The sequence below is a fragment of the Equus quagga genome, chromosome 8, assembly GCF_021613505.1.
Source record: "Equus quagga isolate Etosha38 chromosome 8, UCLA_HA_Equagga_1.0, whole genome shotgun sequence".
Classification (NCBI taxonomy): Eukaryota; Metazoa; Chordata; class Mammalia; order Perissodactyla; family Equidae; genus Equus; species Equus quagga.
In genome coordinates, this window is record NC_060274.1 from 43,763,508 (window position 1) to 43,788,762 (window position 25,255).

Genomic DNA, 25,255 nt, shown 5'->3' on the forward strand with positions numbered 1-25,255 from the left:
CTAGGTGTCATCTCCTGGGGTACCATGGACCCTGAATCTATATAAACAAGTATACTTCAGGTGTCCCCAGTTGCTGAGGATTTTCAGTTTCACACATAATAAAGATTCAGGAACTTTATGCTGAAAGTAAAGAAAAGGTAAAATTAATGCCTTATAGAGAAATCTTTTCAAAGAATACCAAGGAATGCTGATACGATGGAAAATTAAAACCCTTCTTTCCTTCCTAACACGAGTAGTTTCAAATACTGATTTCATGGATGAGAAAATGAGGTACTGTGAGTAACAAGCTCACAAGAAGATAAACAGAAGGGAGGAAGATAATATGGCGGTCTAGACACCCAAGTGCCTCTCACTGCCCAGTCATGCCCCACAGTGCTCCTGGCTGGCTGTGCCAGGGAGGGAGGGAGGCAGAGACGGCATATACAATCAAACATGAAACTCTACAAGTACATTCATTTCTAACACATATATTGTTTTCAGCTTAGATGTTCTCACCATTGGCCAAGAAGTATCATAAAAAAGCTAATGAGAAATAATGGAATGCATATACCCTAATAACTTTCAGGGGATTATATGTTAACAGCTGCTGTTTTTTTCCCATTGAGTTAGGAAGAGAAGTTTTGCTTGTATTATCTGGTGTTGAATATTTATTCCATCTGCCTCTGAGTTCCTCTCTGCCTCCAACTGTCTCATACCGCACTGTCATCCCCATCCCCTTTACCCGAGGAAGGTGAGAGAGGGACTATCCAACCTAATAGTATCAAGGAAACCGAATAGGTAAGATAAGGACTGAGCAAGTGAATATATTTTTAAAAAGTGATAGCAAATAAGGAAGAATTACTCTTAGAAATTGCTTTTGTATTTGCCTGTCTTTTTCAATAAAATCCATGCAAGCACTGGGAGCTAAGAATTGAAGTACAGATAAGCCTTGCTTACTCATACTTTTATCATCATTATTCCCACACCACTTTGCACCAAGCAACCACAGCAAACCCATCCCAGGGATGAACCACTCATGTCCTAACCAGGGATTTCATTACCTGGAGCTCAAATGTTTGAATGGTGGCTCCTGTTCTGTTATATACAAACTGACCTAGGAAAATTTCTTCTCCTTCACATTGTTTCGACATGCCCTAGAAAGAAAGCAACAGACATGGAGGTTGTAATAATGCACGCTTGGTGAAAATAAATGGAGACAGTTGTCTGTTCAAGTAGCAACAATTGGCCACACATTTTTGGGTGTCCACCAAGGGCAGAGTGCTGTGTTAGGTGTTTAGGCATTTAACTCAGGGGGTTGTGAGGCAAGAGACAGGCTGATCACAGGGTTGACTAGATAGATAGGTAGTTAGATAGATAGTAGATACACGATAGATAGATACACAGATACATAGACAGATGGATGGACAGACGGCAAATTCCAGCATTAACTCTGGCCAAATAAGTGTATTTGCTATACTTCAAATAAAATGAACCAAAAATGAGTCCCTGTGTTGACCCAATGTTTTCCAAAATGAGATAAACTTAACCCAATTGCCAGAAATTGATCACACAGATAACTCTGTTCCCAAAGTAAACTTTTGTTGACTGAAAGAAACTATTCATATTTGTATGCAATTTCTCTTCTCCATCATTCAAATTGAAGATTTTTGAGAGGAGAGTGCACTGGTGGAAATTAGTTTATTTTGTGAATCTAAAGTTTCCTATTAGGTTCCTTAAATCATAGTAACACAACAAAATAGTTTATTAGACCAATCATTTTATAATGAAAATATTAATATTGAAACCATTTATACAATTTTATTAAAATAATTAGATAAATGATGATTAAATAATGCACCCACAATTATATAAATATAAGTATATATATTATATATATATATATATATATATATATATATATATATAAAACTCAAGCCTCATATAGTTCCGTTAGCCTAAGATAGGAGTGCTAATTTTATTGCCACCTTCTTTATCACCTGTTTTAATTTCACTTGGTTCATAAATTTACTAATATAAGAGAAAAATGATGAGAAGTACTTTTTATTACTAAATGATTCTAGCCTGAAGGGTTCACCCATAATTCCTCTGTAATGAGCAACAGTATGCACCTTTCTGAGGTGGTGTTTGATCTGCCCCAATGCAACCTAACTCAACCTAATCTAACTCAACTATAGGTGTCAGCAGACACCTATGGTGGGTGGCAGCAGGTTTGCATCAAAGGATAGTGGTCTTCTTCCTGTTTCATAACCGCAGAATCGTGGCATTTAGAGGCATTTGAGTGATGCACAAGGTTGGCTAAGCACCATGTTTAACTCTGAGCCCTCCTCCAGAAAGGAACACCAAGAGATCCAAGTAAGGCATACCTACAAGGAAAGCATAGGTGCAGACACTAAGACAAAAAAAATCTGGTTTAGTGGCCTGGAGAAAACACAAACTACCCTGACTGGAGGAGGGACCAGCAGCACACTGACCCCAGTGTACACTCCAAGTCTGCGGAAAGGGCCAGAGATGAGGCCATGGGGTAGAGGCGGAGCATGGGGCTGCAGGGGTCCCCAAATGCTAGGGGGCGCTGACAGCCTTTTCAAGAAGCAGTTAGACTCCCAGTCCCTGGCTAGTCATCACTGCTGTCCTGGCCCAGCAGAGGATTATCTTCTTCCTCCCAGCTCTGGGACACCGGCCTCGGGAGCACCTGGCAGAGACAAGAGGTGAAGGCATGCTCTACACACTGAACGGTGGCCCACGCACTCTTCTCCCAGCAGCACCCGGCATGTTGTTGGCCAAGTGAAACCTCCTTGGCACAAAGTTACAGGATTCCTCCCAGAATCAACCTGCATGATCCCACATTCTGGGTCTCCAGAAGAAATGGCCCAGCCAGACCACTCACCCCTGAAGCTCCCTGTCCACATGCCCCACCCTGTGTACAAATTTTCAGCCGGCTTTTTACCATTGAACCGTTAAATGCAACTGATACACATCATCAGACACTTGAGAAAAGCACCTCACAAGAAAGACAGAGCCCTGATCAACAGGGGAGGGAGCAGAAGTACATGAAGCAGAACTGCAATTAATACACGTTAATATCTTCTGAGACTTAAGAGAAGACATTGCATCCATGGAAGATGAAATTTACACTCTAAAAAAGAGAATATTTACAGAAAAAAAAAGTCTTAGAATAAATGTGACAGCAGAAATAAAAACTTCAACATAGGGGTTAAAATATAACCCCTGAGAAAATCTTTCAGAAAGTAGAACAAAAAACGAAGAAGGAAAACAGGAAAGAAAAATATTTTAAATAATAGATTAGAAGACCAGTCAAATCTTCAGCATGTGGAAATGAAATCGCCTGGTACCAGTTGTGCATCAGACCTGACTAGCAACCAGGCAAATTGAAGCAGATGGGCAGAGTGCTCCAGAGGGATGGCTCAAAAGAAAAAAGAAAAGCAAAGAAAAGAAATTTATAAGTTATCTGAATGAATGAACATAATAGGAAGAAATGTACACATCTGAAGAAGAGGTTGGGAATGTGTTAGGAATATAGGAAATTAAGCAAATTAAAAAAAATGAGACGATTATTATCCTCAAGAACATCAAAAATTTTGCACAAAGAAAATAGTATTCAAGTACACTATAAGGGTAACTGAGTACAGTATTGTCCACAAACACCAATGAAAACATTAAATATTTATTGAAACTAACAGTAAGATACACAGTCTTTCTAGCAGTGCCCCAAACATGAAACATAGAGTTCCCATGTGATCTAGCAATTCCTCTCCTGCTATAGATGCAAGAGAAATGAAAACCCATGTCCACACAAAAACTTGTACACAAATGTTCATAGCAGTAGCATTCATAATAGCCAAAGAAGTGGAAACAACTCAATTGTCCATCAACTAAAGAATGGATAAATAAAATGTGGCCTATCCATTCAATGAAATATTATTCAACAATTTAAAAAAAAGGAGTACTGACACATGTTCTAACATAGATGAACCTTGAAAACACTAAGCTAAGTGAAAAAAGCCATTCACGAGAGACCACACATGCGATTCCATTTATATGAAATATCTGGAATAAGCCAATCTATAGAGACAAAGTAGATTAGCGGTTGCCTAGGGCTGGGTGAGGGGAATGGGGGGATAGGAGATGACAGCTAAAAGGGACAGGGTTTTTGGGGGGAGTAATAAGAATGTTCTAAAATTGATCATAATGATGGAGCACAACTCTGTGAATATACCAAAAGCCAGTGAAGGGCACACTTTAAATGAGTGAATTGCGTGGGGTGTGAATTGTATCTCCATAAACCTGTTTTGAAAAAGAAGGTAAACATAAGCATTTTGGGATTATGGAAAACCATAGAAGAGAGCTAATCATTTTCCATCAAAGGATGTCAGTAGATAACCAAAACTGAAAAATCAAGAAATAACACTGAAAGGAAATATGACAGCAAGTACCCAAATAAGCAGCTAAAACTGTAGCAAGTGGAAGCTTCCAGAAAGTAAAAATCAGGGGTGGGAGAAGTGGGATGAGGAAAAGCTGTGTTTCATTATAAACGTATGGAAATGTTTGATTTTTTAATTGTACATGTAAAACTTTGATGAAAGTAAAAAGGAAGATTAAGTAATCGAAATCATCTGGTCCAATTCTCTCACCTTGTAGATGACAAAGCAGAGCCCAGGAAATAAGTGACTTACTCACAGTGATACGAATGGTTCGCTGCACAGTTCAGATGAGATCCCAGCTCCTAATTCCTAGCCAACCACCTTCTATTGCAACCCACTCTGAACAAAGATTTAGACAGCTTCTCACATAAACAGAAAATTCCTTGGGTGCACTGGAGATGTCTCCTGAGGGAGACACCTTCTCTGAGATGTGCTCCATGGTGACAGCAGTTGGTATGATCTTCATGGCAAGCTTGATTAGGGCATGACCTTGGGAACCTGGAAAGGCCCAGCACTTTCCAGGGTGGACATCTGGCTGGAAAGAAAACACTGAGTTAACCTCTTATCTGGTTATCCACCCCTACAATATTGGTCAGCTAATCACTATTGATCACAGATCTCAGTTATGCCTATAATTTGAAGGCATTGTGTGGGATACATATCAAACAGGAAAACTTCCAAGATACCCATAGATTTGGTTATTCCTTCACAGCACATTACGTTTATATCAATCAGAGCCCTTTATTATATGAGTATGTTTTTTTTTCATTGCTCTAACTAGACTGTAAGCTGCTAGAGGCAGCTAGTTGGTACGAGTGGTGATGGTGTGTTGATGGTGCTAATGGAGGAGAAGATAGTGAAGGTGGTAGTAGTGAGATGGTAGTGGTGATCATTGTGGTATGGTGATGGTGGTAATAGTGGTGATGGTGGTGGTGGAAGAGGTAATGGTGATTATGGTGTTGGTGGTGATAATGATAGTGGCGATGACAGTGGTGGATGTGGAGATGGTGATGATGTGGCGGTGGTGGCAGCAGTGATGGTGGTGGTGGTGATGGTGTGATAGTGGTTATGGAGGTATAGGTGGTGCTAGTGGGGATGGTGGTGGTGATGGAAATGACAATGGTGGTGATAGTGATGGTGATGCTGTTGCTGGTGGTAAACAAGAAAAATGATGTTTACCATTTTTTAGACCTAGACTACACTCTGGAATGTGATCCATATGTTTGCCCCTGAAGGTATTTCTAAATTGGAAATGTGTGTAGACTATAGTTAAGAAGGCTCTACTATCTGTGGAAGTGTAGTGTCTTTTGACTTGAACTGAAATGTTAGTGGAAACAGTATTTGGAAATTTCTTCTGTTATAATCGGACTTTATAAGAAGGTGTTGACCTGAATAGCAGGTAGCACAGTACTGGCACTTAGGAGGCATGATCTTTCAATAAATGTGTATTGAGTGACTGAAGTTTTCAATGAAAAAGGGAAGCCAAAGACTCAACTTAAAGATATGGAATTTGTGTGTTCTATTTGAGAAGTAAATTCTAATTTACTGATCTTAAAATAATTAATTATCAGTTAATTAACCATAACTTACTGACCATAAAGTATGAAATAATTCGTGTAATTTGATAACTACAAAAATGCAAGGAGATGGTTTCAGGTTCTGTGACAAGTTCAGAGACTCTTATATTGCCTCCATTTTATTTTATTTTATTTATTTTTTTTTTTAAAGCTTATTCCCTTTTTTTTTTTGAGGAAGATTAGCCCTGAGCTAACTGCTGCCAATCCTTCTCTCTCTCTTTTTTTTTTTTTTTTGCTGAGGAAGTCTGGCCCTGAGCTAACATCCATGCCCATCTTCCTCTACTTTATATGTGGGACGCCTACCACAGCATGGGCTAGTCAAGCGGTGCCATGTCCACACCCAAGATCCGAACCGGCAAACCCCAGGCCACTGAGAATCGGAACATGCTCACTTAACTGCTGCCCCACCGGCGGGTCCCTATTGCTTCCATTTTAGACATTAATATTTTCATGAGAAAAAATAGGAACAAAATCCTAAAATATAAACAAGTTACTCTTAATCTAACTTTTACCTGAAGAATAATATCTGGAGGCATTTCATAATTTAAGAACCCAATCCCGTGCCAGTACAGTTTTGCTTTACTATTTTTGTAACTTTCCGAGGTCCCAGCTTCAATGATGGAGGCTCCTAAAATTATAAAATAATTTTCAAAATAAAAATTTACCCAACTCAAAACACATCATTTGGATTTTAATAATGTTGTTGGAAAACTACTACTGGACAAATCAGGAATAAGGTAAAATTCATATTTGGGAATTAGTAGGAAAAGTCTGACATTCAGTTTTTAGTACCACTGAAATTTTGTCACTTTGAGAAAACCATGCTTGCTCTGTGTAGTTTCACAAAATTTCTGAAACTGGTATTATGACAAAAAATTGACTTCTGGAGCAATTGATTTAGAGATGGATATATTATGTGGATTGTGTTTATTACCTAAAGAGACTCATAGATCCCCATATTGTAACAGTTCCTGTGATAAACGAGACTTTCATGTCAGCCCAATTCACTCGAAAACGAAAAAGCAGAAAAAAGTCATAAATATAGTAACAAGTTATATTTATAATAGCAATTCTGCAGATTCGCTGAGCTTTAATTATAATCAGAAATATGAAATATACTCATCAAATATTATCCCTTTACCTTACTTCATTTTAAAGGTAAAATGTATTTTTACATAAGAAATAAGGTGGGCAGTCTAAGATTTGAACCATGGCTTAAATCTTTGGCAAATTTTCAGTCTTTGCCATGCTGCTGTGGGGCTGTCCTCAGGAATGAGCAGCTAGGAAGTAAGCCCAGAAATTGGCCACATACATACATGAGAGCAGGGCATCTCCTCTCTAGCTCTGTCTTCTCTGGTTTTCACTACACACTGTCTGGCCCACAGGACTATTTTGTTCTGGTCATTTCTAGAAAGCTGGAATTTCTCTCACAATTTTGGCCGCCCACCCCACTGCCACTGCTTTGCTCCTCTGTGACTGCAGCTGGCCTCAACTCAAGCTGCAGAAGAAAAGACAGCTAGTAAATTCCCCCCACACAGGCCACTTTTCCAGGTTTTGATTCCTCCACAATCTTTGTGCTTTTGTTTATACTTCATAATATTCAGGATGTTGCTTTTCATATTTTGTCCAAACTTTTTTGTTGTAATCAGCGGGGAAGAGGGACTGACATGGGCTTTCTCCATCTTGGCCCAACCAGGAGCTGATATTGTGTTTCATGCTGAAATTTATTGAGGACCATAGCATTTTCTGCTTTTCCTTGTTCTACCTGGGATGTCCCTGGACCTACATTTGTCATCATAGGTTTTTCAAAATGGAAGTAATGAATACATTCAATAGAAAAGAAGGAAGAAGCACAAAAAGTGTAAAAGAAAGCCAAGACTAAACAAATGAAAAAAACACTCTATAAATTTGGCTTTGTCAATTGATACAAATTAGTGTTTCTGGGTGTGCTTCATAATTTGTCTCTCCATCTCTTATATCCTTTCTGTCTCCATCTCTCCTTCCACATTGTTCACTGAACACATACCATATGTAGACGGTTGGAGGCAAGGCCTTGTAGAGAATATTAACGTTAATGAGTCATAGTCTAAGCCCTTAAAAATTAATTTTAATTGGAGGATATTAAGACTATATACACAGTCTTTAAATACTATAGTTTAATCACTAATAATACCTTTAGATTAGTTATTATCAGTGATTTTAGGATGTAAAATATAAAATGTTATAATGCTTGTGATGCTTAAGCTATTTTCTGCATCCCCAACATCACTGTGGTGTGTCAGCTCTCTCTGTGGTCCTATGCGATGCATACTAATGAAGCTGCACAGTTTTTGCTTCCTTTCAGATTTGTACCCAGACAGCAATCAACTACGACCATTTCTATTCTCTTCTTTATTGTCTAGATTTGGTCCTTTTTCCTCCATCTCAAGTTACCAGATAAATATGTTTTCCTAATAAAGAAATATAGAGAATAGAGACACTGGCCTTTTCAACTTCTTTACTCACCTGCTGACTTGAGGGCATAATCAGCCATCTGGACTTGGTCTTCTCTCAACTTTTTAAGTACATAATTTACCAAATTTGATATTTCCTGTACAAATTTAAAACAGAGTTTTCTGTTAACAATCTCTGCCAACTGCTTGAGTTTTGACAATTTACTTTGTTGATTTGAACCTAAATTCCCAAATCTGCAAAATAATAATGGTGAACATTTACCACGCTGCACTGCACAGATTTCTGATATGACCTTCTCGGGCAGCTGAGGTCACTCAGCTGAGGTGTGTTGAGTCCCTCCCCAAGGTCGGAGAGCAGAGTCAGACCTAAGACCCCTTCCAAAGCCCCCAGCGATTTCTCCATTGTGCTCTGGCAGGGAGGCAGTCAAATGAGGCTGTGTGCATCCTGCTGTGTCCCCTCCTTCATTAGTGTCTCTGCTTAGTAATAAAGACTTGAATGTTCTACAGGTATTTGGGAATCAGGGCAGTTTACATAGATACCTGATGGCTTATATTAGAAATTATTCACCCCTTTGAACTTTTAAGGACGTTCTAAAACTGCAAGTGTCCTAGAGGACATAACAGTTGGAGTCCCAAGTGACACAGCACTTTGTCCCAGGGGACAAAATAAGCCAGGAAGGCAGGAGTGGTCAGTGTCACATTTTTGTGCCTCTCACAAAACAGAGGAAAGGAAAGAGCTCGAGCTAGTGGAGGGAGAAGAGAAGCAAAACCAGACTCATGGATGTTCATCACAGTGTTGCCTAATCTGGTGTGGAGTAGATAAAATACACAAGCTGTAGGTCCATGAATAAAAATACTTTGTTATTTAGGTATTTGTGTATAGACATTCAGAGACTGCCATTTCTCAATGATCTTGTTTTTGTTTTACTGGAAATTAAAATAGAATTATTTATTTTGGTGGGGAGTAAGTCCCATTGCAACACAAAGTCTTCTCTGTGACACAGCAGTTAGGAAAAAAGTGGTTTTCCAGGAGCAAGTTTTAGTGAAAGTAGATGAAAGTAATGTCAGGGAAGAATTTTGAAGGGGAAGACACGAGCCATGTATCAGTCAGCACTCCATTTCTCCATGCAAAGAAGCCATGGAATGTGACACCAGAAGGAAAAGTTAACCACACTCCCTGCCACGCCCCCGACCCACCTTACCTCATCCATGACCTCTGTGTGGTTGTGAACCTCAGTGGGGTCTCCGTCAGGTTTCCAGCTGTAACTGTGCAGACCATTCTGCATATCTCTCAGTAATGCCTTCAGAACATCTATTTGTTCAATTAAAAATAGAATTTCACGAAAGTTGTTCTCCAAAGTCCGGCTTTCCTTCCTGTAAATGGAGACCCCCTAGTGTGAGTGGAGGAAGGTATGGGCTCCTGGCATCAGCTGGTGCTGGGCTTGGAGGCAGCAAAGCAAAGAGGCGCTTTATGTTGGAGAAGAAATAAACTCTTGCATGAGGAGAGCTCCAGAAACACCCGGTTGTGTAGAACACTGCATTTCACCACACTTGCAAAGCAAAGACATTCGGAAGCTGACCTGAGGGCATCCTAGGGCTTGAAGTGTGCTCTGCGCAGGCAAGTGGGCTTAGCCAACCTTGCACTCAAGTAACCTGACATATCCCTCATCCCTCGGGGGCTCTGCTGCCCTGACCTGAGGGTGGGTGACTTCACAGTGGGAATCCTAAATCCTGGCTCTCGTCTGCTTCAAATCAGAACACCTTCATTTCAAGCATGGTATGAGCCGTGATTTTCACACTGAGCCCTGAGGCGCTGTGGACGAGCCCTGAGCAGAGGGGGGCTGGAGGAGCAGCCGGGACGGCAGCCCGTCACCTGTTTGACGGCATGGGGTTGCCAGAGTTTAGTTTGGAAAAATAGGTTCTGCTACTTTTACAGTTTGAAAATTACTGATAGAGAGAATATGAAAATGTCAAGCCAATAAGTATTTTTTTCTGTTGAAAAAATGTAAGCACTACTTATCTAGTATTTTTTCCCAATTTGTAAAGCAAAACATGTTCACAATTTGAAAAATACAAAAAAAGAGAAACTGTTAAATTCTGGTGTGTTTATAGTATTTTTATTCTATGCAAAAAACTTTGTAACAAAATAGAGATAGTATTTATAATTTTGTGTCCCACTGCAATTCCGAAATCATTAAGTATATTTTAGAATTATTCTAATGGCTTCAGAATTCTCCGTTACATGGATATACTCCAGTGTATTTGACCTTTGGCTTGTTTTTCTTATCTAGGTCATTTTCCCTTTTTAAATTGTAAGTAATATTGAAAACACCTCCTAGTGTCTATGTCCTTAAAGCATGATCCATAGAAATAAAAATGATTTTGTTTTAAAATTTTGCAGTTTGGAAACACATCAGAAAATTGCACATATCGGAAAATCTCACTTACTTTAAAAGTTCCACTTGTTCTTTTGGCATACGACGTCTGGCCTGAAAAAAAAAGACAAATCATTCTGAATCCACCTATTGAAGTAGAGTTATTCTTGTTGGTGAAGGGGAAAGAAATCACACTGACACCCTTGATATACACGTGTGACGGGTGGGACACAGGAGCACGCTCTCAGATGCCTCCCTCTTTTTCAGCCTTTCCTGTACACAGTGCTCATCTTGGGAGGAGATGAGGTAACAGCCAAACCCGTTTAGTGACGTGTAACATTGTAGTGGAGCTCTAAGATGGGTGTAATATTCCCTGTTTCCTAAGGTTGTGAGAGAGTTAAACGCCTTCTGAGGACACCAAAAGGAGGGAGAAGGGGCAGAAGGAATGGACTCAAAGGTCTGGAAGCCTGGAGGCAGCGGGTGCAGGGGTGGGGGGGGCATAAGGGAGGGGAGTGAGGGAGGCAGGGGATAAGGAGGGAGGGGGAAGAAGAGGGGTAAGGAGGGGAATGCGGAGGGGAGAAGGAGGGAGAAAGAGGTAGGAAGAGGGCAGAGGGAGCACATCTTCACATCAGAGGGCCCTCCTGAGGCCTTAGGCTCCTCCCTGTAGTCAGTGAGGGCATCCTCTTTCTACAAAAAGGACCCGATTACTGGATTCCATTAGCAATAACATCACTGGATTCAAAGACTTGCAGACATTTACCTAACGCTAACAAGCAATCTGGAAAGGACCATCTTGTGTTTGAATGGTGGCTCCTGAGCAATGCTGAGAATGACCAGGGGACTAAAGCTGCTGATAAGGATATGCAGGGCCACAGGTGGGGGCATCAGTGAGGTGGTCAACACAGGGCACAGGAGACAGCTGCCACATACAGCACTTCCTCTGCTTGGCCCTCAGCTCCTTTGTGCCCTCAGCTTCACATTCTGCTTGGGTTCCAAGCTCTCCCACAAACGGCTGCAAACCCAGTGGCTTAAAACAACGCTAATCTATTCTCTTACAGTCCTGGAGGCCAGAAGCCCTAGCCAAGGTGTCAGCCGGGCCTTGCTTTCCTCTGAAGCTTGAATGGAGATTCTATTTCTTGCCTCTTCCAGCTTCTGGCGGCTCCTGGCCTTCCTTGCTTGTGGTCTCTGCTCCAGTCTCTGCTTCCATCTCCACACAGCCTTTTCCTCTGGGTGTCTCATCTAAGGACACCTGTCATGGGGTTTAGAGCCTAGCCAGGGAATCCAGGACAGTTTTATCTCAAGATCCCTAATTATATCTGCAGAGCCTCTTTTTCCAAATAAAGTCCACATTTACAATTTCTGAGGGTTAGACTGTGGAAATAGCTTTCTGGGGGTCACCCTGGAACCCACCACAGTGACCATTGGTATGTTATCTGGGAAATAATGGTCTGTCTTTCTCTGCAGACAAATCTGCTTTTCTGTTTGAAAGACTCTTTCCGAGCCAGCCCTGACGGCACAGTGATTAAAGTTTGGCGCTCACTGCTCCAGTGGCCCGGGTTCAGTTCCGGGCAAGTAACCACACTACTGGTGTGTTAGTAGCCATGCTGTGGTGGCAGCTCACATAGAAGAACTAGAAGGACCTACAACTGGAACAGACAACCATGCACTGTGGCTTTGGGGAGGAAAAAATAAAATAAGGAAGATTGGCAACAGATGTTAGCTCAGAATGAATCCTTCCCAGCCAAGAAAAAAATAAAAGGCTCTGATTTCCTACTGGCTTGCTATGCCAAAAATCGTGCAACATACAGGACCATCCCATCAAGGCAGTTGTGTGACGATGGCATGGGAAAGGAGCACAGTACAGCACAGAGAAAAAAATTACCTTGCTTTTTTTTTCATGCTGAGCAATTTAATTTTGTCTGGGCTCTCCTCAACACTTTCCTTTTGACAAGGATGTGTATTTCAGAGCTCAGTTTTGCTACACAGAGATCCTTATTTCTAGTTTTTCAGTTTCTGTGTAAGTTTCCCATCAGTAGGGGCAGTGTTTTCAATTTCTGTTTCTTTTTTCTGTTCTACCCTTTAAAAAAATACAGAAAATACTCCTTAATTAATTTGGTGATAAATGAATTTGAGAGTTCCTTGAAAACTAAACTTTCCAGACTTTTAAAAATATTTTTTATTTTGCTTTCTTCCCAAAAGGATTTCAGGTGGCTTTTCTATAGGAACAAATATGGTATAAAAAGACGTAGGACCAAAAAAAAAAAAAACAGTGAGGAAATAAAAGTGAAGAGGAAACAAGGATTGGAAAAGATAGCACATGAAGGATGGGGTCGGCACATACCTATGCCTTACATTCCTGGAGGTTATTAGCTGTGGGTGGTACGTTTGTTTCTGAGCATCATAGCAACCAAACTGGGGGGTCGATGGGAGGGAGTAAGGATGATCAGAAGTCACAGCATCCACAGTGTCAAAAAAAAAAAAAAATCGAGGTGTGGAGAGGCTGCTTTGAGTACAGATGGTGAAATCCCATCCGCAGTGCTCCTGGTAAGAGAAACCAGGTGTTGGGTTCCTAAGGACCTTCCTGGAGTTCCCTCCCTGCAGGCGGTGGGCTTCCCCACAGATCACACCTGAAGCACTCAGTCAGACTGCACAGCATCCAGAATACTGTTTTCTCTAACAAAGGTCCTGAGGAAACACCTGCTGCCCCGTCCTGACAATGCCCGTGAAGGGAGGCCAGTGAGCATTTGCAGTCAATGGAGAAGGTGTTGAATCGACAGCCTCCTGAGAAATGAAGGGTGGAGTAGAGATAGGCAAAGCTGTGGGGAGAGCCACAGTTTTGTTTGTTGTTGTTGTTGTTGTTGTTGTTTTTTAACTACTTTACTCTTAAAAATATGAACACTTAATGAGTTTGCATGTCACCTTTGCTCAGTGGCCATGCTAGTCTTCTCTGTACTGTTCCAATTTTCGTGTGTGTGCTGCCCTAGTGAGAGCTGTTTTGTTTTGTTTTTTCAGGTAATGTTGACTGAGACCCACAGTTTTACGCCTTAGAACACGGCTCTAGTAATTTGAGCAGGGATGAAGTTGATGCAAGTGTTTACAAATGCCTCATGTGGCCATTTTTTTTTCTCTTAACAAAACTCTCATAAAATAACTAAACCGTATCACTTTCAGGCGTCTTAGGAGATATAGTGGTTGCAGTTTGTACCCCTGGGTAAATAATTAAGCTTGTTTCTTTATATAAGGGTTTTAGACATAGACCATTAAATGTTTGGATAAGTCATTTGCAATCATTGGTCTTAAGCTCTTTATTGTGACCGAGATTATATGGTCATTGAGGCTGTACAGTGCGACAATAAAACTGTGTCCTCAGCGTCAGTAGTGAATGGTACAGCCTGGCAGGCCCAGTCTCATGAAGTCTGGGTCTGAATTTCAGCTCCAGAATTTACAGCCGTACTGCCTTAGGTTCACACATTAATTTCCTTAGTTCTTCTGATCCAGCTTCCTAACCTATAAATGGATTTAGTAATACCCTTATTAAAGGATCATTTTGAGGATAAACTGAAATATATATTAAGGTGCTTACAATCACTCTGGCACCTAATTATCATCTGGTCCTCCATGGGAGATGGGTGTGGCACATCTAACTTTTTGCAAAACAGTACTAAGTCTTTAAGATTCAATATAGAAAGGTCGCCTAAAAATTGTGAATATTCTTTGTTTCTCCTTCTTTTAGGAGTTTATCCTAAGTAAAAAATTAAGGATGAGTGAAACAAGTTAGCAACAAGGATGTATATGTTTACAATATTGAAAAATTGCAAACAACTCAATTGTTTGGAAATAAGTATTTACTGAATATATTACATATTCATTGGAATACTAGTCAGCCATAAAATTCTGTTATAAAATAATCCCTAAAGACAAGGGAACATGTCTAAAATTGATTGTCAATTGAATAAAAACAAGCCACAAAACAGCTTCTATTGCATGTAGCTCAGGAGCTATAAAGAGTCGCATCAAGATTAGTCTCAGGTGCTTTCTAACAGAGCTCTCTTCTCGTGAAAAACAGTAACACTGGTCAATAGTGAAACCACCGTAGCAAGATCTCATCCTCATGAAAAATACCGTCCTTAGATGCTCAGCCCTAGAAACTTTTAAGGGGAAGGCACTGTTGAGTGTGTTGATCTGTCTAAAATTGACAGGCGGAAGAGAAGGGTGTCTTTTGAAAATGGGACAGACAACACTCTCTGATCATTCATTCATTCATGTTGATACTCATGGAGACTTCATGTACCTGGGGACCGTGTTAGGCTCTGGACAAGCTCCTGCTCATTACGTTTTAGTAGGCAGGGGCGAAGGCAGGAAGAGTCAACAAGTCGAAGAAGTGTCCGTGATAAAGTAAAGGCAACACTGGATGTATAGGATGCTGTCATGGGTATCTGGCTGGTCACAGAAGCCTCTCTGAGGAGGTGACATTTGAGTTGGGCTGGAATGTCAGGGAGGAGCCGCCTCTGCAAAGATATGGGGTAGAATATTGTAGGCAGAGGGGGAGGCCAACGTTCAAGCCCTGGCAGAAGCTGACAGAGAAATTTATGAGTGTATTCATCAGGGTTCTCTGGAGAAACAGAACCAATAGGATGTGCGTATATGGAGAGAGAGATTGATTTTTTTTTTTTTTTTAAGGAATTGGCTCACATCATTGTGGAGGCTGGCAAGTCTAAAATCTGCAGAGCAGGCCAGCAGGCTGGAGTCCCAGGGAAGAGCTAATATTGTAGCTCAAGTCTGAAAGCCAGCCCGAGGCAGAATGTCTTCTTTAGATGACTTCAGTCTTTTTCTCTTAAGACTTTCAACTGATTGAATGAAGTCCACCTACACTTTGGAGAATAATCCACTTTACTCAAAGTCTGCTTGAGTAAACTTCAGAAGTAAAAAATACTTTCACAGCAACATTTAGACTGGTGTTTGACCAAACATCTGGGCATCACAGCCAAGCCAAGTTGACCCATAGAATTAGCCATCACCATGAGGGTTAATCACAAATTGGCAATAATTGGAGGCCACCATTGTCCACTCTCATCTCTGTTTTTCTGATGATGATTCAACTATCTGGCCTCTGCTCCCGTGGGCCTGGGTCCTGGTCTTTGATGTGAGGGCCTTGCAGTATAGGAATTATCTCAGGCTGACCTTCTCTGTGGGGTTTTCATACAGCTGTTCTTTTGTCCAGATTCTGGTGCTCACAGATTCTCAGTATACGCAGAGCAAGCAACATCCTTGAAACTGGGAGCAGTTCCAGGCATCAACCTATGACTCTCTGGGGAACAGTCGTCACTGGACTGAAATCATACTAGGACTGTACTAGCAAAATCTCACCTTTAGGGACTTCACATGACAAGACACATTGAAATTCATCAGTTGCTGGATGAGCTAGGAAGAAGAGAATTTTAGAACCCTGAGGGAAAAGGGCATGAAGTCAGGTCTAAGGTCATTGAGTGGGTTGAGTTCGTTGGTCTAGCCCTTCTTTTCACAGTGGCTAACGAGGCCACAGCTCCTGTCATTCTTTCTTCCTCTGGTCTTCAGAGACCAGAAAGTAGGATGGATGAGGCTTGGTCTGGAATGCTGGGGAGGTAGAGATGAGGTGGACCACAGAGAGAACATTAGTGTCTGGCCTCAGTCTAAGCCCATTTAGATCTAACGAGCTTCAGGACAAAGGGGAGGCTGTCTGCTCAGACCATCCTGTGTGTTAACAATAAAATTCTAGCTGCCATTTTTCCACGAGCTGGAACTTCCCTTGGGGAGCTGTCTTAGTCCATTTGGGCTGCTATGACAGAATACCACACACTAGGTGGCTTTATTTCTCACAGTTCAGGAGGCTAGAAGCCCAAGATCAAGGTGCCAGCAGATTCAGTATCTGATGAGGGCCCTCTTTTTGATTCATAGACAGCTGTTTTCTCACTGTGTCCTCACATGGTGGAAGGGATAAGGGAGCTCTGTGGGGTCTCTTTTATAAGGGACTAATCTCAGTCATGAGGGCTCTACTCTCTTGACCTAATCACCGTCCAAAAGCTGCTCCTCCAAACACCTGGGAATTAGGTTTCAATATATGAGTTTTGGGGGGATGCAAACATTCAACCTATGGCATTATGACCCTGGTCCCTCCAAAATTCGTGTATTTCTTTCATGAAAAGTACATTCACTTCATCCCACAGCCTCAAAAACTTAGCTCATTCCAGCATCAACTCAAAAGTCTAAAGTCCAAAGTCTCACCCAAATATCATCTAAGTCAGATATGGGTGAGAGTGGAGTTACAATTCATCCCGAAACCAATTCCCCTTCAGCTGTGAAGCTGTGAAACCAAAGAAGTTTTATGTTTCCAAAATACAGTGGTGGGACAGTCACAGGATAGATGTTCCCATTGTGAAGGGAGAAACAGGGAAGAAGAAAGAGGTAACAGGTCCACAAGCATTCAGTCTACGGCAGGAGCCTGCAGGGATCACAGACTGTGGAGAATTTTTAGGGTCTCTTAGCCATAAAACCACTTAATAGAACTCTGGTCTCTCTATTATTTCTATTAGATATTCTCATGCAAAACAAAGTTAATATATTGTAAGTTCAACTTGCCTTGTAGCATATTAAATTGTAAATGAGTGACACATAAAATGATTTAACAAAACATCACCTGGTAGTTATAAAGCCTTGAACCATATTCTGCAATTACAGAATAAAATGGTCTGGATTTCTGAGGAAATTCTGTTTCTTTAAGCCACATGTGATTTCTAAGTCCTGTTAAAGAAAAGACCAATTCTCATTATCTGAAAACATTTATAAGATATTTTACAGGTATTAATAGAAATTTCTCTCAGCATGAAGGATATATACAGTCTTAAAGAGAATATCAGATCCTTGAGTGACAATATGGAAGATGGCAGCATAAGGTGCTCAAAAAAACCAGTCCTTCATTGAAACAACCATAAGCTGGCAAAGACTAACAGGATCAATTTTTTTTTTAAACTAAAATCTAATCCAAAACTTACAGCAACCAGAGGACTGAAGAAAAGAGCAGATTGTTTTTGGTTAAGAGAGCAATGTGGCATTATTGCTCACCTGCTTATCATCTCCCATTCCCCAGTATGGTGGCAGTGGCTGTGGGGATGGCAGTCTATATCCCTGGTGCAGCTTACTGGTGCAAAGGGGCTAATATAGACCTTGTTCTTAAAAAACTGTGACTGTGAGTTTTGACCTGTCCAGTGTTCCTTTGATTAGCTGGTGCAGAGGCTGACCTTTGTTTTATCCCACTCCCTTGGGCCAGAGTGGTTCTCTTGGAGATGTCTGTTAAAAGATTTAAGGCAAACTGGCAAGGCCCCCCTGGATAAGGGGCAGTGAATAGGGCAAGTGGTAGGCAGACTCAAAAGCATGGGAGACAGAAGGCAAAAGAGGAAGTCTCTCTCCTCTGGGAATAAAGGCTTATAAGGGAAAAGGGAATGCAGTGTGCATGTCCAGGACTAGATGCATGCTCAGAAAATATCCTAGAGAAAACTCTAGTCTTGCACCTTAGGTGGGTCCATGGGCTCTGTGCAAGCAGGAAGTGAAGTTTAAGGCAGAGTTGTGGGTGGTCCAGCTTAGCCTTGAAAGAGTGCCCCAGCTTAGAGCCAAGAAATCAAGACTGGCAGAGAAGTTCCTATTGTTTTTCTCTCATTGACTCCAAGAAGTCTCTGTCAAGTCACTGGTTAACCACTGAGAGACCAGAACAGTGACCATCACTAAACAAACAAAGAACTGCAGCCCTCAACAAGCAATACCAGCAATCCCCGGCAAAGGGGAAAAATTCAATTTCCAGAGTTCCTACATTACAATATTGAAATGCTCAATTTCCAACACGAAGTTACAAGGCATACAAAGAAGCAGGAAAGTGTGGCCAATTAAAGTAAAAAAGAGATTTGACTGAAAACACTCCTGAAGAAGCCCAAACATTGGACTTAGACAAAAATTTTAAATTGATTATCTTGAATATGCTCAAAAACTAAAGAAAATCATGAAGAAAGGACTAAAGAAAACTAAAGAAATGATGTGTGAATGAAATGAGAATATCAATAGAAAAATTATAAAAGGAACCAAATATAAATTCTGGAGTTTAAAAGTATAATAACTGAAAGGAAAACTTGCTGGAGGGGCTTGACATCAGATTTGAGCAGGCAGAAGAAAGAAACAATCAACTCAAAGATAGGACAATTGAAATTATTACGTCTGAGCAGGAGGAGCAGAAAGGAAAAAGAATAAAGAAAAGTAAACAGAGCTTAAGAGACCTGCAGAGCATCATAAAACATATCAAAATATGCCTTATGGGAGTGCCAGAAGGAGAAGAGAGAGAAAAGGGCAGAAAAAATATTTGAAGAAATAATGGCTGAAACTTTCCAACTTGATGTAAAGCATAAATCTACACATCCAAGAAGCTTAAAAAACTATGACTAGCATAAACTCAAAGAGACTTATACCATTCAAAAGCCAAAGACAGAGAATCTTGAAAGCAGCAGAAGAAATACTACTTGTCATGTACAAGAAATCCTCAATAAGATTATGATCAGATTTCTCACTGGAAACCATAGGAGCCAGAAGGCAGTTGGGATGACATATTTAACATGCTGAAAGAAAATAACCCTGCCAACCAAGAATTCTATGTCCAGCAAAACTATCCTTCAAAATGAAGAGGAAATTAAGACATTCTCAGAGAAACAAAAGCTGAAGGAGTTATTGCCAGAATATCTGCCATACAAGAAATGCTAGAGGGAGTCCTTTAGGTTGAAATGAAAGCAATGCAAATTAAAACCACAATGAGACAGCACTTCACATCTGTCAGGATGGTTACAATCTGAAAAATGGAGAATGACAAGTGTTGATGAGGATGTGGAGAAAAGAGAGCCCTCGTAAACTGCTGGTGGGAATGTCAAATGGTGCAAGGACTGTGGAAAACGTTGTGGTGCTTCCTCCTTAGCAATTTACTACAGGGTTTATACCCTTCAAGAATTGAAATTAGGGACTCAAACAAATATATGTACATCCATGTTTATAGCAGCATTATTCACACCCGCAAAAAGGTGGAAACAGTCAATGCCCATCAATAGATAAATGAATAAACAAAATGTGGTCCGTCCATACAATGGAATATTATTTGGCCACGAAAATGAATGAAGTACTGATACATCTACTACATGGATGAGCCTCAAAAACATGATGCTTAATGAAAGAAGCCAGGCAAAAAGGGTCAAATATTGAATGATTCCATTTATAGGACATATTCAGAACACCTAAATCCACAGAGACAGAAAGCAGATTGGTGGTTGCCAGAGTCTGGAGGAGGGGAAATGTGGGGCAGCTGCATATGGGTACATGATCTCTTTTTGGGGTGATGAAAACGTTTCAGGATTAGAAGTGGTAGTTGCACAACACAGTGAATGCACTAAATGCCACTGAATAGTTCACTTTAAAATGACTAATTTTATATCACGTGGATTTCACCCCAATAAAGAAAAAAGGGTCTGAGTCCAGTTTAATACCACTAAAATGGTTTACATATCAGTGGTGTCTAAAATGGATCTGGCACATTTGTGGGTGAGTTGGTAAGCTTACAATGGGAAATACAAAGAAGCAGTTTGCATCCGCTATGGAGATGCATATAATTCAATCTTAAAAGATGTCAAAGGAATATGGGGTACAATTTCCAAAATGAGGAGAATCCTGAGCACGAATGGTTCTATTGCTCACGCCGTGTGCTCCTGACACAGGCAGTGAGGTAGAGCCTAAGAAAAGCAGGCTTGGCTCACTGTACATGGATCTGGGGTAGAGCTAGGAGAAAATTTCATCCCGGAGGGGTCATGAGATGGGACCAGCTGCAGCAACGTGGGGGCAGCCAACTCAGGGTAAGTGCCCGAGGTCAGCAGAGATGAAGACAAGATGGCCCAGAAGCAGCAAAGCCAAGCAGTATGCAGTTCGAGAATATTCAAGGTCTAGTCTAAAGGTCCACTGAGATGGAATGCGGACTGCCGGCAGCCAGTGGAAGGAAAAGCCGACTCGGGCTGGTGCAGGCTCAGGATAGCCAGAGGTCCAGGTATATGTGTGCAATCACAATGAATTAGCACCTCAAATATTGCTATACTATAAAATAGAATTTCATGGCAATAACTGGGTTGAAACATAGATTTTAACAGGCCCTCTATGCTTTAAGTTGTCCATATATTAAAGAGCAATTTTCCAGGGCACTAGTGGTTGTGATGTGTGATACTGGCAGTTAGACTACTGCAAACTGCACGTTCACAGTCATTTCTTCAAGAATCCTGTCTTTGCTTGTCAAAATCTCTCAAGCTGAGTCCCCTAGAAACAGTCAATTATATGTGTTTGCTATAAAATAGTAAGGATTCTTAACTTAAAGCAACTTCCGTGATTTTAAACAATGATTCTAAGAGAAAAAAAAGCACTTTCTCATTTTCCATAAAGAAGCCTGTATTACTTTCACAACTGGTGATAAAACCTATACACACACACATAGAACGCTTCAAGAATGTGCAGTGCAGTCACTTCCAGTGCTTTCCATGGCATTTATTTACAAATGCGAATCATTCCGTTGAGCTCTCTCTTACTGCACAGCAACATCCTGTGAAATGGCTTTAAGAGTCATTACTTAGTAAGACTTACCTATAAGAAGAAAAGTCAATATAAACGCCATACTTATGATAATCTTCCATGATCCAGTTAACCTAAAATGAATAAAAACAACAAAAAGAACTTAACAATAATTCAGCATTAACCTTTAATTTGAACTGTAAATAACCACTACAACCAAGTCAACAAGCGTGTTTATTCTAAGTGGAGTCTGAGGATTAATTTAATTCCTAATCCATGATCTTTGAAATTGATAGAAAATAGTTTTCATGATGTCCCTCACTTTCACACGCATTTCTGTCTGCCTTTTTATAAGTCGACAAATGCTTGTAAAGAAGAAAACAAAGGAAGTTATCCCAGAAATCTGGAATGTAGAATGAGCTAAAAAAGAAAAAAAAAAGTCTGAATTTTTTGGAAATTAGGTATTAAGCTAAAGAACTGACAATTAACAACTATCTGATAAAATCCTTTAAAGTAATCATAATTTTCCCCCCACATTTTATTGCAGTGCAACACACATATAAGCAGGGACACAAATTGTAATTGCACTGCTCAGCGGACCTTCACAAAATGAATACATCCTGTCACCTCACCCAGAACAAGAAAGAGAGCATCCACAGCCCGTCTGCAGCCCCTCTCGAGCCCCTATCAGACCCTGTACTTCCCACCTTCAAAGACCATCTCTCTCCTGACCTCTGCCCCCACCAGTTAGGCCTGCGTGGTCTTGAACTGCCTACAAACAGAACCGTGTGTGTGCTTGCTCTGCTCCATGTGTTTGTGAGAGTCATCTGTGCCCCTATGGTGTGCGGTGGTAGGTCCTTCCCTCTCGTTACCGCATAGTAACCACTCTGAATACACACGTGAGGATCCGTTGTAGTGCTGATGAGCATTAGGGGCTATGATGATCAATGCTTTATAAATATTCTTATAAACAATGCTGCCTTGAACATTCTTAGACGTGGTTTTTGATGAACATATGTAAGTATTTCATTTAGGTATATTCCCAAGAGGGACTGCTGAGTGATAGGCTATGTGCATATTCAGAATCAGCAGATTCTGCCGACAGTTTTACAAAGTGGTTGCAGTTATTACCTTTTCACATCCAACTCTGTAAAGGGAAAATGAAGAATAAAGAAAAAAGCTAAAATAGCTTGATCCAGCTAAGACAGAGGCTAGGAGCTTCCGGACAAAGTACTCCAAGTTGGCAAACTAAAAATTTCTACTTAAAACTTATGAAAAACCAGATTAAGATGGATCATTCATTAGTTACAGATAGCAGCTTGATGGAGCAGGAGAAGCACAGGGTCACAATTCAGAAAAGGGGGCGGGCCTGGTCCCAGAGTTCCAGCAAGTCACTCGGCAATTTGGACTTGGTTTCTGACTAGTCTCCATCAACTGAAGGGTCCAATTCCCTACTCCAGGTCTATGAAGAATCGCTAAGAAAGTGACCTTAAATCTGGAAGATATTTCATTTATATTTAGATATGCGTATTTCTTTAAATTTTCTCTTTAACTCTATGTACAAATGACAGTAAACAGATTACCTATATTAGTTTTTCTTAGTTGACCAAATGATGTATGAATTTACTCTCTCAGTGATCTCTTCCTGATCTGCATTGTCAGTTGGGCCTGTAACCCTACAGTCTAAGAATCAGATCAAGCAGTGCAGGAGTGTAGACTAGACTTAGAATGAGCCACCCCAGCACAGGATCTTTAAGCTGCTTCTCTTTCTACAAAAAGCAATCACACTTATTGACCACCCAGGGCTGTCAGACTCTGCTAAAAGCTACTAAGGTTTTCTCCACTCTCTTCTCTCCAAATGGTGTATTTTTGAAACTACTTACCCGACTTTGTGCATCATTGGTCATGTGGGGGTCCACTGTCTAAAGAGAGTTATCCAGAGGTCATTTCAGCCCAGGAGAGCCATGGTCTCCTGAGCGACTTAAATGAAAATTCTCACATTATCATATTTATAAAGGTTAATTAAGTTTTTTGATAAAAACTCTGGCTGTCAGGCTCTAGTTCACAAGCTCCTCCTATGCCTACCCCCCACCTGTGGAATTCTGCATCCGCCAGACACAGGCGTCGCTATTGGCGATCTTGGTTTTCAAATGCTGTCTTTTTGTCTAATAACTTTGTAGCACTCCTTTTATCTTTATGGACAGTTTGATTTCTGGGCAAGAGCTTCACTCTTACCATTGGAGTGATTATTTCATCACTTTCCAGCTTTTGTTTTCCCAGCAGGCAGCGCACAGGGGGCATGTAAAGGGGCTTTGGTCTTTGGCCCCCCCAGTTGTGGGCAGGGCTTCATACTGTCTCTTTTCAGGCAATATTCACGTGTTCTCTAATGAGAGGAAACCCAGTTATAGCTCAAAATGTGTACCCACTAACATCCTTCCATCACACCAGGTTGTAATGAATGCCACTGTGTATCTAGAGTCCTAAACTGTGGTGCTCAACACTGCAAACCCCAGAGACTGGGCAAGCCAGGCCATTGATACAAAAGTGAATAACCGTACGGTTGCAAGTTAAAATAGTAATCTCGTGCTGATGAGGTTCATTCTCTTAAAAAAGATGGCTTCTCTTGCATAATCCTTGTCCTCAGCCTGCTGTAATTAATCTAAATACTTCTGACATAGAAAGAAGACGGCCCGCCCCAGAAAATATTGTAATCAAGAGAAACCTTCAGAGGAAAGTGTTTGGAAATTATTTTCTCTATAAAGGAAGAATATTTTTATTGGGTTATTTTCCAAGTAAACAGAGCAGTATGACATATGACGTGCATAACATAAGATCTCATGGATATCACTCTGCAGAGGTACCTACCTGTTGGAGTCAGGGTTTCCGTGCTCTGAGAGCACAGTGTCACTACTGGAACTGCTGCTGGCCTCTTCAGAATGCACTCTAATGAACCTGGCACCCTTTCTCGACTTTGGTCTTCCACTCATTTTCCCCCACTGAGTAACAAATTGCTGGTAGAAAGAAGAATACCATTGATTTTCTGTTTTCTATTTTATGGAAAACATGACGCTATACGTAGTAGGTTTGGGTTTGCTTTGTTTTCTTGTCTTGCTTCACTGGTGTTTCTCCTTCAAGGGGGAAACTGTGAGTGAGCAAATCTTGAAATGCCTTGGGCTCTTCTGTTGCATCACTCTTCTGTGACATGTCACAATGGCATAACGCCCGTGTCAGGTGGTGTCCAAACAGCCACCTCTCCACCTGATGGTATGTCATCCTGACTGTATGTTTAAAACGCTTTATTGCAACACCTTCCAAATATACCACATACTGCCAAGGTCCCCTGTACCTACAACTCAGCTATAACACATCAAAGTTTCCCTGTGTTTGCTTCAGGATTTTTTAAAAAAATAAAATACTACGAATACAACCCCAGACCCCAAAATATCATTCCACGGTCTCACTCCTCTCCTTTCTTTTCCATAGATAGCCACAATCTGAAAATTGATATATGTAATTACCATGTATTTTTGGATATTTTATCACATAAATATGTGTCCATACCTAATACTGTGTTCATGCTTTAAACTCAAATGACATACCTCTCTCAGTTTTCCTACATCATCTGTCTTGAGATTTATTAACTCCAGCTCACTCACTGTAACTGCTGTGCTGTATTTTAATACACCACATCATAATTCCTTTGCCCATTCTTGTATAAATGCACACATTGGCTGTTTTTAGTTTTTTAGCAATGGAAATAACGTTCTAGCCTGTTCGTGTACATGCCTCATACACACCACGGG

General features: G+C 40.8%; 1 protein-coding gene and 1 non-coding gene across 2 annotated transcripts; both read right to left on the reverse strand.

The window, feature by feature from the left end:
- Nucleotides 1–24,439, reverse strand: SUN3 (Sad1 and UNC84 domain containing 3). The gene is made up of 10 exons (XM_046670699.1): nt 24,318–24,439; nt 21,525–21,586; nt 17,518–17,621; nt 10,918–10,958; nt 9,672–9,843; nt 8,522–8,606; nt 6,529–6,644; nt 4,807–4,974; nt 1,041–1,133; nt 1–120 (listed from the first exon to the last, which is right to left on the reverse strand). Exons 1-10 carry the CDS (start codon nt 24,437–24,439, stop codon nt 1–3), a joined length of 1,083 nt encoding a protein of 360 aa, XP_046526655.1.
- Nucleotides 13,729–13,835, reverse strand: LOC124244300 (U6 spliceosomal RNA). Its single transcript, XR_006889950.1, has one exon. It is a non-coding gene; the product is annotated as a U6 spliceosomal RNA (small nuclear RNA).
- Nucleotides 24,440–25,255: the final 816 nt, after the last annotated feature.

Bases quoted from the DNA above. Each gene is read 5' to 3' on its own strand.
- SUN3 (XM_046670699.1), bottom strand. From the start codon at position 24,439: ATGAGTGGAAGACCAAAGTCGAGAAAGGGTGCCAGGTTCATTAGAGTG. The intron at 21,587-24,317 runs GTAGGTACCTCT...TATTCATTTTAG, and splicing joins GGAAACCCTGACTCCAACAG to GTTAACTGGATCATGGAAGA. The intron at 4,975-6,528 runs GTAAAAGTTAGA...TTTTCTTTCCAG, and splicing joins CTCCAGATATTATTCTTCAG to CCAGATGTCCACCCTGGAAA.